This window comes from Bombina bombina, chromosome 7 (assembly GCF_027579735.1).
Source record: "Bombina bombina isolate aBomBom1 chromosome 7, aBomBom1.pri, whole genome shotgun sequence".
Taxonomy (NCBI): Eukaryota; Metazoa; Chordata; class Amphibia; order Anura; family Bombinatoridae; genus Bombina; species Bombina bombina.
In genome coordinates, this window is record NC_069505.1 from 453,823,401 (window position 1) to 453,836,597 (window position 13,197).

The 13,197-nt window shown below is 38.9% G+C and overlaps 1 protein-coding gene across 1 annotated transcript in view; it reads right to left on the reverse strand.

Moving 5' to 3' along the window:
• Window positions 1-1,660: 1,660 nt before the first annotated feature.
• The window catches only part of LOC128636428 (gastrula zinc finger protein XlCGF8.2DB-like), a 40,194-nt gene continuing 28,657 nt past the window's right edge, over window positions 1,661-13,197 (reverse strand). Inside the window, exon 4 of the mRNA XM_053689442.1 lies at window positions 1,661-2,136. Within this exon, the coding sequence (XP_053545417.1) occupies window positions 1,703-2,136 (434 nt within the window). The 3' untranslated portion in view covers window positions 1,661-1,702. The remainder of the gene's footprint in view (window positions 2,137-13,197) is intronic.

The following is a 13,197-nucleotide window of genomic DNA, read 5'->3' on the forward strand; positions in this document are numbered from 1 at the left end:
GGACCACAAAAAGGTTGGAATAAAATCCTCGGCCCTGTTCTACCAGAGTAACCGGAACGATCACCCCTAGTGAGGAGAGGTCCCTGACAATTTAAGAAAGCCTCTCTTTTTTCCTTGCTTGAAGATAATCTTGACAGGAGAAATCTGCCTCTTGGAGGACAAGATTTGAAATCTATCTTGTATCCCTAAGACTGAGGAGAAAGCTGAGGCATGGCTAGGGCAACAGAGTCCTGAGAGACAGAGGGCTCTAAGGGGTTAAACTTCTGAGGAATGACAATCTTTATTTTTAGACTGCAACATATTTTCTAAACACACACAGCAAAATTGTACAGGAGGAATCACTTGGGCCTCTACACAGTATAAACATTTATCAAAGTTAACAGATAAATTCTGACCCTTTTCCATAGTGTCCTCCTCCATATGGGGAAAATCGCACAGACCCACAGAAATTATTTTTAAATAAAAAACCTGCAGAATTCTCAGAGCCCAAAAAGGAAAAAATAAGGAGATTTAATAAAGAAATCCTCCTTGCATATAAACTCTTTTTATAGAATAAGAAAAACGGCACAGCTATAACCACATTCCTCATTTCTTAATCTCACAACGGATCCTTAATAAAGAAAAGGTAATTTTCCTCTGTGTATACAATCTTTTTCTCCCCTGAACAAGTCCCTGACAGCCTCAGTCCCAAAAACGTAATCAAACTGCCAAAAAAAATCAATGTAGGACCATTTCTTAAGCTTTTCCCTACATATGCTGCCCAAATAAAATCCCCACCATGAAGAGATTTATTATTTAATGTCCCCAGGCTCCATAGTGAAAAAAGGGGATATTAACCTTCAATGTGCCTTGTACCTTCTCACCTATGAAGGAAATAAGCACTTACCTTGGTGCCTTAGCTGTGTGGCAGACACAGAAATCCAGGTCTGACAGATCCATATAGACTTCTGACAGGGACCTGGAGAAGAAGGAAAAGCAGAGCAACTAACCATGGTTTGCCAAGTGGGGGGGGTTAGTAAACATTGTTGGAGGAAAACAAGGACTACCCTGCGACCTCCAACAGCTACCAAAACTCTTACTAAAGGGGATTACATAGACACAGCATTACCCGAATCCTTACTTGCAGGGAAACTACCCACTAAAGCAGTGATTTTTAACCTTTTTTTTGCCGTGGCACACTTTTTTACATTAAAAAATCCTGTGGCACACCACCATCCCAAAATTTAAAAAAAATCACACATTGTAGCCTAATACAGCATATATATATATATACACATACACACATAATGTATGTATTTTGCTGTTATGCCATGCCTCCTACAAACTACCCCTGCACTGGGAGTAAAAAAACAAGCAAAGTTTAAAAAATATGTCACACTGTTGTCAGTCTGCCGTAGCACACCTGAGGATCTCTCACGGCACACTAGTGTGCCACGGCACACTGGTTGAAAAACACTGCACTAAAGGACAACAAATTTTCTTCAGAGCACTATCCTTGCACACCTTACGAAGGCAAAGAATGACTGGAGATTATGGGAAGGGGGACGCATACTTAAAGCTTTGCTGGGGTGTTTTTCACCTCCTCTTGGTGGCCAAGAGTTGAATTCACACTAGTAATTGTATAGAATTTTGGACTCTCCATGCCATTGGAAATAAAAGACTATTTAGGGATAAAACATTTCCCACATTTGGAACATGAGAATTATTTCTCACTTTTATGTATTTTCTGATGTTTCATAAGATGCGATTGCCAGTAAAAACATTTCCCACACACGGAGCAGGAAAATGGTCTCTCTCCTGTATGAATTTTTTTATGATACGTAAGACTAGATTTCCAGGCAAAATATTTTCCGCATTCAGAACATGTAAATGCTTTCTCATCCGTGTGTATCTTCCGATGAGTAATCAGATTTTGTTTCTGGGTAAAACATTTCCCACATACAGAACATGGAAATACTTTGTCTAGTGTATGAATTTTCTGATGAGTAACAAGATGTGATTTCTGGGTAAAACATTTTCCACATTCATAACAACGAAATAATGCATTTCCCAAGTAGTATTGCTGATCTTCAATGAGACTGAAAGAGGCCGCGGCACTCCGGCTGTGACAAGGAATATCTGAGCTCATGGCTCCATCTGTTGAAAATAAAGATAGTGAGATTTATTCACTTATGTTACAATTAAAGGGACACTCAAGTCAAAATTAAACTTTCATGATTCAGATAGAGCAGCAATTTAAAGAAACTTTCCAGTTTACTTCGATTAACAAAATGTGCAGTTTTTTTTTATAGTTATGCTTTTTGAGTCACCAGCTTCTACTGAGCATGTGCAAGAATTCACAGAATATACGTATGAGCATTTGTGATTGGCTGATAGCTGTCACATGATGCAGTTGGAGTGGAAATAGACATATGTTTGAAATTTGTCAGAAAACAATCTATTACTCCTATAAATTTCAGACTTAGTTCTATTTCATTGTCTTTTTTTTTTTATAATAGATTTTTATTGAGGTTGAAAAATAAGTACAACAGGCAATTTATATCACAGGGTTACAACATACAAGAGAAAAAAAAGTCACTAACATGAACTTAATCTCCAAATAAAGATTTGTCAAACTAGGAAAATGTATGTTGCCTAAGAAAGCAAATAAAAAGTGAACCTCATATTTTCCATTAAGGTGAATTCCCTTAAGGTATAGTAAGATATACAATGAAGTAGAAATTTCCCAAAAAACATAAAGGGGCCTAATTTGGACTACCTGGACTAGATTTATGAAATAATGGGGGACTTTGGGGATAAAATAAAATAACTAATCAGGCCACTCTCGGGACCAAGATTCTGTAGAGAATGATGCAAATCAAATTGTATAAGGGACAATAATAGCTTGGTAGAAGGAGCAAGAACATAGCAGAATGAATAGTTACTACCACTAATCAAATACTTAGGGACAAGGGGGTATATATAAAATGTTTGGTAAATTTACTCCACGTCTTTCTGGAGAGTGATCGCATCAGTCTGAGGGCTGCTCTAAAGTGGATAAAACTGAGAGAGCATTGATAAACTCCTAAATTTAGAAGTAAACTTTACTCTCGTCTAGTAGAGAAGCCTGGTATCCATGTGTAATCTTACAGTAGCTTTTCAGTATGCATCATCATGATAGGAATATATTTTTCATGCATTTAACAAAACAATAACAATGAGCATACAGAGGTAGAGGTGTTGAAATGCTATCAAGATGTCACACAGCTCCGTAATTTAACCCCTTAACGACCGAGGACGTGAAGGGTACGTCCTCTAAAAAAAGTCACTTAACGACCAAGGACATACCCTGCACGTCCTCGGTCTGGAAAGCAGCTGGAAGCTATCCTGATCACTTCCAGCTGCTTTCTGGTTATTGCAGGATGCCTCGATATTGAGGCATCCTGCAATAACATTTTTTACCCCTTCGGTGCAGAGAGAGCCACTCTGTGGCCCTCTCTGCACCGGACATCGATGGCCGCATTCGTTGGTGGTGAGTGGGAGCTGAAGTGGGAGGTGGGTGGGCGGCCATCGATGGCTTCAAAGTCAGAGAGGGGGGCGGGATCAGGGGCGGGATTGCCGGGGGCACGCACGGGCACGCGTGCACGGGGAGGTTGCGGGTGGGAACCGCTACACTACAGAAACATTTTTTTTAATAAGTGGCAATAAAAGTAATCTAAGGGATCTGGGAGGGGGTGTGGGATTGGTCTTGGGGGGGGGGGGGAGCTACACTACAGGAAAAAAAAATGTAAAAAAAAACAACATTTTTTTTATTTGCAAACTGGATACTGGCAGACAGCTACCAGTACCCAAGATGGCCCCCAATAAGGCAGAGGGGGAGGGTTAGAGAGCTGTTTTTGGGGGGGGGATCAGGGAGGTTGGGGGCTAAGGAGGGATCCTACAGCAGCATATGTAAATATGCTAAAAAAAAAAAACACAAAAAAAACCTTTATTTTAGTACTGGCAGACTTTCTGCCAGTACTTAAGATGGCGGGGACAATTGTGGGGTGGGGGAGGTAAGAGAGCTCTTTGGGAGGGATCAGGGGGTGTGATGTGTCAGGTGGGAAGCTGATCTCTACACTAAAGCTAAAATTAACCCTGCAAGCTCCCTACAAGCTACCTATTTAACCCCTTCACTGCTGGGCATAATTCACGTGTTGTGCGCAGCGGCATTTAGCGGCCTTCTAATTACCAAAAAGCAACACCAAAGCCATATATGTCTGCTATTTCTGAACAAAGGGGATCCCAGATAAGCATTTACAACCATTTGTGCCATAATTGCACAAGCTATTTGTAAATAATTTCAGTGAGAAACCTAAAGTTTGTGAAAAAGTTGACTATTTTTTTTTATTTGATCGCATTTGGCGTTGAAATGGGGGCATGAAATATACCAAAATGGGCCTAGATCAATACTTGGGGTTGTCTACTACACTACACTAAAGCTAAAATTAACCCTACAAGCTCCCTAATTAACCCCTGCACTGCTGAGCATAATACACGTGTGGTGTGCAGTGGCATTTAGCGGCCTTCTAATTACCAAAAAGCAACACCAAAGCCATATATGTCTGCTATTTCTGAACAAAGGGGATCCCAGAGAAACATTTACAACCATTTGTGCCATAATTGCACAAGCTGTTTGTAAATAATTTCAGTGAGAAACCTAAAATTTGGAAAAATGTAACGTTTTTTATTTGATCACATTTGGCGTTAAAAATGGTGGCATAAAATATACCAAAATGGGCCTAGATCAATACTTTGGGTTGTCTACTACACTACACTAAAGCTAAAATTACCCCAAAAAGCTCCCTACATGCTCCCTAATTAACCCCTTCACTGCTGGGCATAATACACTTGTGGTGCGCATTGGCATTTAGCGGCCTTCTAATTACCAAAAAGCAACGTCAAAGCCATAAATATCTGCTATTTCTGAATAAAGGGGATCCCAGAGAAAATTTACAACCATTTATGCTATAATTACACAAGCTGTTTGTAAATAATTTCAGTGAGAAACCTAAAGTTTGTGAAAAGATTTGTGAAAAAGTGAACAATTTTTTTTATTTGATCGCATTTGGTGGTGAAATGGTGGCATGAAATATACCAAAATGGGCCTAAATTAATACTTTGGGATGTCTTCTAAAATATATATATATATATATACACACACATGTCAAGGGATATTCAGGGATTCCTGAAAGATATCAGTGTCCCAATGTAACTAGCGCTAATTTTGAAAAAAAAAAATGGTTTGGAAATGGCAAAGTGCTACTTGTATTTATTGCCCTATAACTTGCAAAAAAAGCAAAGAACATGTAAACATTGGGTATTTCTAACCTCAGGACAAAATTTAGAAACTATTTAGCATGGGTGTTTTTTTGGTAGTTGTAGATGTGTAACAGATTTTGGGGGTCAAAGTTATAAAAAGTGTGCGTTTTTTTCATTTTTTCCTCATATTTTATAATTTTTTTTATAGTAAATGATAAGATATGATGAAAATAATGGTATATTTAGAAAGTCCATTTAATGGCGAGAAAAACGGTATATAATATGTGTGAGTACAGTAAACGAGTAAGAGGAAAATTTCAGCTAAACACAAACACTGCAGAAATGTAAAAATAGCCCTGGTCCCAAACGGACAGAAAATGGAAAAGTGCTGTGGTCATTAAGGGGTTAAACACAAAGTTATACTCTGGAACATTATAATAACCAAAGTACATAGATGTATTCATGTAAAATGCAAGAAAGAGGGCTAATATGTTTACCAATCTATCTAATTGAATCTGGAAAACGCCTGCCCCAGAGTTTACACTTACGTACTAAGAGATAAAAATGTTGATACATTATGTAGGTTAAGCGTTCATGTGCACTCTAAGAATTGTCGGGGCCTATGATGGGAGAGACTTCCTGTGTGCAATTGATGGTATGATTCTCAACTATATAATATAATTAATCCTGAAACTGGGAAAGTGTTGATACTTTACTCCCCTCTAGTGGAGAAGCCTGGTATCTATGTATAGACTTATAGCAGCATTACAAAATGTATCATTGTGGTAGGAATATATTTTTCATGCATTTTAACAAGCAATATCACTTAGCATACACAGGTATAGTTGTTGAAATTCCATACAAATGTCACACAGGTCTGCAATTTAAACACATAGTAAAGCTCTAAAACATATGGCAACCATAGTACATAGATGTATTATTCACCTACATGCTAAGAAATAAAAATGTTGGTACCCTATGCAGGTTAAGCACTCATGTACACTCCGTGGATTGTCAGGGTCCCTGATGGGAGAAACTGCAAGCGTGTAATTGGTGATATAATTCACAGCTATATACTGCCATTAATCCTGTGACAGCAGCCATGTTACCCCAAGCCCAATCCAATTATCTGAAATATATATGGATACTTAATGTTTCAGACTCCTAGGTCATCATAGATAGTTCCAGCGGATATGTGGATGTGTCTCTAAAAGTAAACATAGCTCCAGGGTAAAGAGTCTTGATAGCGGAGATGAATATGCAGGAAAACAGTCCCACTGATTATATTATACATAGGATTTGATCAGCCGATACCTGCTTTAACTTCTCTGAAAGCATACCAATGCTCTGCCCTTGATGTTAAATAGAACTGAGACCTGATGGGCAAATCTCTAGGGAATCCGTGACAGCCTAATGAAAGCCAGGAGGTTAGGCGATTGAGCAAGGGTTCCCCTTGGATAGAAATTAAGGCTTCCTCCATATTTGCTCCTATATCCTTGTGGGCAGCGCTCGTTCCTCTAAGTTGTCCCAGAGTTGGCTCGAGGAGCTAGACAGTTGAAGTGTTGTCCTGGCCATGATATCTTTCTCAACTCTCTGCAAACTGACACTGGCCTCGGTAGCTCTCTCCCCATGCCGTTTTATGGCGTCTCCTTTCCAAGCTGTGGATTGCGTAGCAGAAAGATCCAGTGGTGTAGCTTGCTGGGAGGCGCTGGTGACATGATCTTTCCCTGGCTCATGACCATATGGGGTGGACATCTCCCGGTCTGTAGGACATACATCAGAATCGCCTCCTCTGATTCCTTGCTCGGTTTTTTCTTTAGCTATAGTACTCCAGTTACTAATTTGGAGTGTAAGTGTACGGAGACTATTTACTTCAGCGGACCAAACTTTTGACAGCCTCTCATAGTGATTGTTAAGCAGGCGGGCCACGGATTCCAGTATTAAGCTGGCGTTAGAATCCATCCGGTCTGCTCAAGTGTAGACACAGATATAATATGTACCAAGTCCCTCTCAAACTCTTCTTGCGTGTAGCTTTGATAGGATCACTCTCCACATGTTTTGTGGCAGCGTTAAATATCTGCCTGGTAACCCAGTTTACGGGGGGGTAAATGCGGCAGCCCTGGTCATACAGATGAAGGCCTTGTAAGCAATGGCGATCTCTTCATGACTCAGCTCTTCATTGTCTTTTTATCATGCAAATCTAGTGTATTTACTAGTCCTTTAACTTTGTGAGGTGCTGTGGGATGACAGAAGATCATGAGGAAAACCCAGTTATAAACACAAAGGTATTTTCACATTAGCTCTGAATACAAGGGCACCATGTCACAACTTCCCAGGACACACAGTTATAGCACGCAGATAGCACCGCATTATTAGAGGTGAGTGGACTGTTACATATTTAAGACAAACATGATTTTTACCCACCGTATAAATGCACACTGACAAATATGTTTGAACAAATTAATACAATAGGCTAGATTTATCAATCCCTGTTCTCCACTTTGACTGCAGGTTCACGCAAGCGAACATGCAGTCACAATTTACTCTGTTCTCCACCTCTTCCGACCAGGAAGATTGACAGCTCCTACCCGCGCGTGATAGGCTGTGTGTGGACAGTGGGCGGGGTTGCACGCGAGCACAAAGGAGCACTTGTATGCAATGTTAAATGCGGGCAGCAGATTGCTGCCTGCCAGAGGAGAGCTTGGGCAAACAGGGGTGAATATGTAGGCCCTTGTCAGCCAGTGATTGATACATTGAGCTTAATATGTATGTTTTCCCCCAATTCACAGACTTCTAAAACCTTTTACTGTAAACTTATCGTCAGCAAAAAAATACAGTAAAAATAACTCACAACGTAGCGTGTTTGTAAGCGTTACCCACACCCATACCTTGGCTCCACCAGTATTTCACTGTTACATGAAGAAGACGAATAGGGGGAGCTATGTCAGGGCAATGTCTTTGATGAGCATCAGATGAAGGGGCATGTGCTGGATAAAAGGAAACTTACTGACTGATTTCGAAAAAAAAAAAAATGTTTTACTTTAAAATCTGCTCAGAATGCTAAAATGGTGAAACTAAATCTCACAACAATTACTTGTGTTATATTACAATAAACTTGTCCTCTTTATAAAGCACCGGCCGTAGTGTTATGTACAACACTCCATATAGGCCGATACATGAATACATTGTGTGCCTGACTGATGTCAGCTGTTACTTACCAGCAATAAAAACCATGAAGAGCACTGTGTAGAGAATGAAGGGATCTAAGTAACTTTATAGTGAGTGAAGCCGAATGAAATGGAGAAATTAACATAAAAATAAAAACCGGCGTCTGTCACAACTCAAATTAAAAGGGACAGTCAACACCAGAATTTTTGTTGTTTAAAAAGATAGATAATCCCTTTATTAACCATTCCCCAGTTTTGCACAACCAACACAGTTACATTAATACACTTTTTACCTCTGATAACCTTGTATCTAAGCCTCTGCAGACTGCCCATTATCTCAGTACTTTTGACAGACTTGCATTTTAGCCAATTTGTGCTGACTCCTAGGTAACTTTACTTGCGTGAGCTCAATTTGATTTAAATGACACACATGAACTAATGCCCTCTAGTGGTGAAAAACTGTCAAAATGCATTCAGATTAGGGGCGGCCTTCAAGGTCTAAAAAATTAGCATATGAACCTGCCTAGGTTTAGCTTTCAACTAAGAATAACAAGAGAACAAAGCAAATTTGATGATAAAAGTAAAATTAGAAAGTTGTTCAAAATGACATGCCCTATCTGAATCATGATAGTTTAATTTGGCCTTTAGTATCCCTTTAAGGGGGTGGTTTAGCTATATCACCTCTCTCTTCTCCTCTGAGCTACACGTATTAAAAGGGGCATGAAACCAAAAAATGTTCTTTCATGATTTAAGTAGAACAGACAATTTTTAACAATAATCCCAGTTTACTTCTATTTAATTTTCTTCATTTTCTTGGTATTATTTGTTGAAGGAACATTGCACTACTGGTTGCTAACTGGACACATGGGTGAGCCATTGACAATCTGTATATATATGCAGCCACCAATCAGCAGCTAGAACCTAGGTTATTTGCTGCTCCTGAGCTTATCTAGATAAACCTTTCAGCAAAGGAATAACAAGAGAAGGAAGCAAATTAAATAATAGAAGTCAATTGGAAAGTTGTTTAAAATTTAATCCTCTGTCTAATGATAACTTTACTGTCCCTTTAAGCGCACATATTTCCTTTGATGTCCTAGACCAGGTACGATTTCAGGAGCCCTCCTCTGAATCTATTGTCAAGTTAAACTGTAAGGCAAAGTGAAACACTATTTTAAGTGTCTTCTCCAGATCACACTATGGATGATCATTTTCACACAGTTAAATGGATGAAGTTGGATGCCTATATAACAACAAGCTTGTATTTGTTCTACTACAAACTAATAGAATTTATTTTTCAAAACAAATATTGGGAGAAAAACTATACCAGTATCCTCTTGATTAAAATGGGGCATTCTACAGACTCAACCAAAAATAGGACTGGTCCTCAAATTCTCCCAGGAATGATTATTATTCCCAGTCCAGCAATGGACAATGCTCCTCAGTAAAACAGCATAAACAACAGACGCATAATAAAAACACAATACAAAGGAATTTTGTTTCAATTTTGATCAATAGATTTTTTTTTTAGAGAAATTTCTAAGTTAGTTCTATTTTCCTTCCCACTTCATCACGTGACAGCCATCAGCCAATCAGAAAATGCATGTACGTATATAGGGGGCCGATTTATCAAGGGCCCGAATGGCCCCTGATTCTGCACAAACCTTCAGGCTCGCCGGAAACAGCAGTGATGAAGCAGCGGTCATATGACCGCTCTGAGGCTGCGGACATCAATCCGCCCGATCCTATTTGATCGGGCTGATTGACACCTCCTGCTAGCGGCCGATTGGCCGCAAATCTGCAGGGCGGCATTGCACAAGCAGTTCAGTAGAACTGCTTGTGCAATGATAAATGCTGACAGCGTATCATGTCCGCCAGACATTGGTAAATCGGCCCCGTAGTGTGAATTGTTGCTCATGCTCAGGAGGATCTGGTGTCTCATGAAGTGTAAATATAAAAAAAAATCTGCACGTTTAGATAATGGAAGTGAATTGGAAGTTGCTTAAAACTGCGGCTCTAAGTAGTAAAATGTGACCCATTAATTGGAGTAAGTTAAACCTAATTTAAGAGACTAACAGTTTAATCCTGCAAAAAAGCTTACACAATTATTTATCTACATAAATCCCAAAATGATTTAATGGTGAACGATGTAGTACAATAATCAGAGAACCTTTTCTAATGGCATGAGATTGACCCTTGTGTGTTTATTTAAATACTTGTAAAACCTTAATACTTAGGAAAACATGTGCAATACAGTGAGTGTGAGTGCTGCAGATATAACTGCAATTTATTTATCTTTATAATTACATCCTCATTGCCTTGAACTCCTATCCCTGAAGGAGGTGGGGCAGGAACAGGCCCCTCCCATATAGACCCAAATATAAGCAAATCCTTAATAGATTTCCCTTATTACTGGTATGATATCCAAAAGGAAGAATCAAAATACGTAAAAAAAGGGGGGGGGTCAATGGGGAACCAGTTCTAAGTGGGGCAAGAATTGCAGTTTTATCTGCAGATAATTTCCTGTTATCTTGGCCCCTGAATTGGATCCCCATTGCCTTGAATACATATATATATATATATATATATATATATATATATTTTATACACACACACACACATATATATATATATATATATATATATATATACATATACTATAGTCCTGGGCAGAGTTGTGGATGGGATGTATTTAGGACTTTAAGAAATCACTACGCTGATATGTGGGATAATACAGGCAGCCCCAAGGAAAGACTGTTTAAATGAACCGGTTTTAGTTATTGTGTATTATGGGTTCCCTGGGGTGGAGTATTCGAATGAGACGGGTGGGCCAGTTGTACAGGATCCAGTCCAGATTTTACTGGGATTCTCTCTGTGTTAATTAATCGGATTAAGTTCACCTGGAGGGTGTTAAAGGGACAGTTTACTCAAAAATTGTCTTACCTTTAATTTGTTCCCAATGATCCACTTTGCCTGCTGGATTGTATTAAATAGTTTCAAAGTATTTTCTTTACCCTTATATTGGCATTTCAAATAGTTGATTTAGCCTGTGGTATCCCCACCTATTCTGAAAGTTTCTGGCCTTAGGGTCATGCTATAGTAAACAAAAAACATAATTTATGTAAGAACTTACCTGATAAATTCATTTCTTTCATATTAGCAAGAGTCCATGAGCTAGTGACGTATGGGATATACATTCCTACCAGGAGGGGCAAAGTTTCCCAAACCTCAAAATGCCTATAAATACACCCCTCACCACACCCACAATTCAGTTTAACGAATAGCCAAGAAGTGGGGTGATAAGAAAGGAGCGAAAGCATCAAAAATAAGAAATTGGAATAATTGTGCTTTATACAAAAAAATCATAACCACCACAAAAAGGGTGGGCCTCATGGACTCTTGCTAATATGAAAGAAATGAATTTATCAGGTAAGTTCTTACATAAATTATGTTTTCTTTCATGTAATTAGCAAGAGTCCATGAGCTAGTGACGTATGGGATAGCAGATACCCAAGATGTGGAACTTCCACGCAAGAGCCACTAGAGAGGGAGGGATGAAATAAAGACAGCCAATTCCGCTGAAAAAATAATCCACAACCCAAATCAAAAGTTTTAATCTTAATAATGAAAAAAACTGAAATCATAAGCAGAAGAATCAAACTGAAACAGCTGCCTGAAGTACTTTTCTACCAAAAACTGCTTCAGAAGAAGAGAAACATCAAAATGGTAGAATTTAGTAAAATTATGCAATGAAGACCAAGTTGCTGCTTTGCAAATCTGATCAACAGAAGCCTCATTCCTAAAAGCCCAGGAAGTAGAAACTGACCTAGTAGAATGAGCCATAATCCTTTGAGGCGGGGACTTACCCGACTCCACATAAGCATGATGAATCAAAGACTTTAACCAAGACGCCAAAGAAATGGCAGAAGCTTTCTGACCTTTCCTGGAACCAGAAAAGATAACAAATAGACTAGAAGTCTTTCTAAAATCTTTAGTAGCTTCAACATAATATTTCAAAGCTCTTACTACATCCAAAGAATGTAAAGATCTCTCCTTTGAATTCTTAGGATTAGGACACAATGAAGGGACAACAATCTCTCTACTAATGTTGTTAGTATTCACAACCTTAGGTAAAAATTGAAATGAAGTCCGCAACACCGCCTTATCCTGATAAAAAATCAGAAAAAGAGATTCACAAGAAAGAGCAGATAACTCAGAAACTCTTCTAGCAGAAGAGATGGCCAAAAGGAACAAAACTTTCCAAGAAAGTAATTTAATATCCAGAGAATGCATAGGTTCAAACGGAGGAGCCTGTAAAGCCCTCAGAACCAAATTACGACTCCAAGGAGGAGAGATTGACTTAATGACAGGCTTGATACGAACCAAAGCCTGAACAAAACAATGAATATCAGGAAGATTAGCAATTTTTCTGTGAAAAAGAACAGAAAGAGCAGAAATTTGTCCTTTCAAGGAACTTGCAGATAAACCTTTATCCAAACCATCCTGAAGAAACTATAAAATTCTAGGAATTTTAAAAGAATGCCAGGAGAACTTATGAGAAGAACACCAAGAAATGTAAGTCTTCCACACTCGATAATAAATCTTTCTAAACTGAATTGTGGGTGTGGTGAGGGGTGTATTTATAGGCATTTTGAGGTTTGGGAAACTTTGCCCCTCCTGGTAGGAATGTATATCCCATACGTCACTAGCTCATGGACTCTTGCTAATTAAATGAAAGAAAAGGAAATGTATG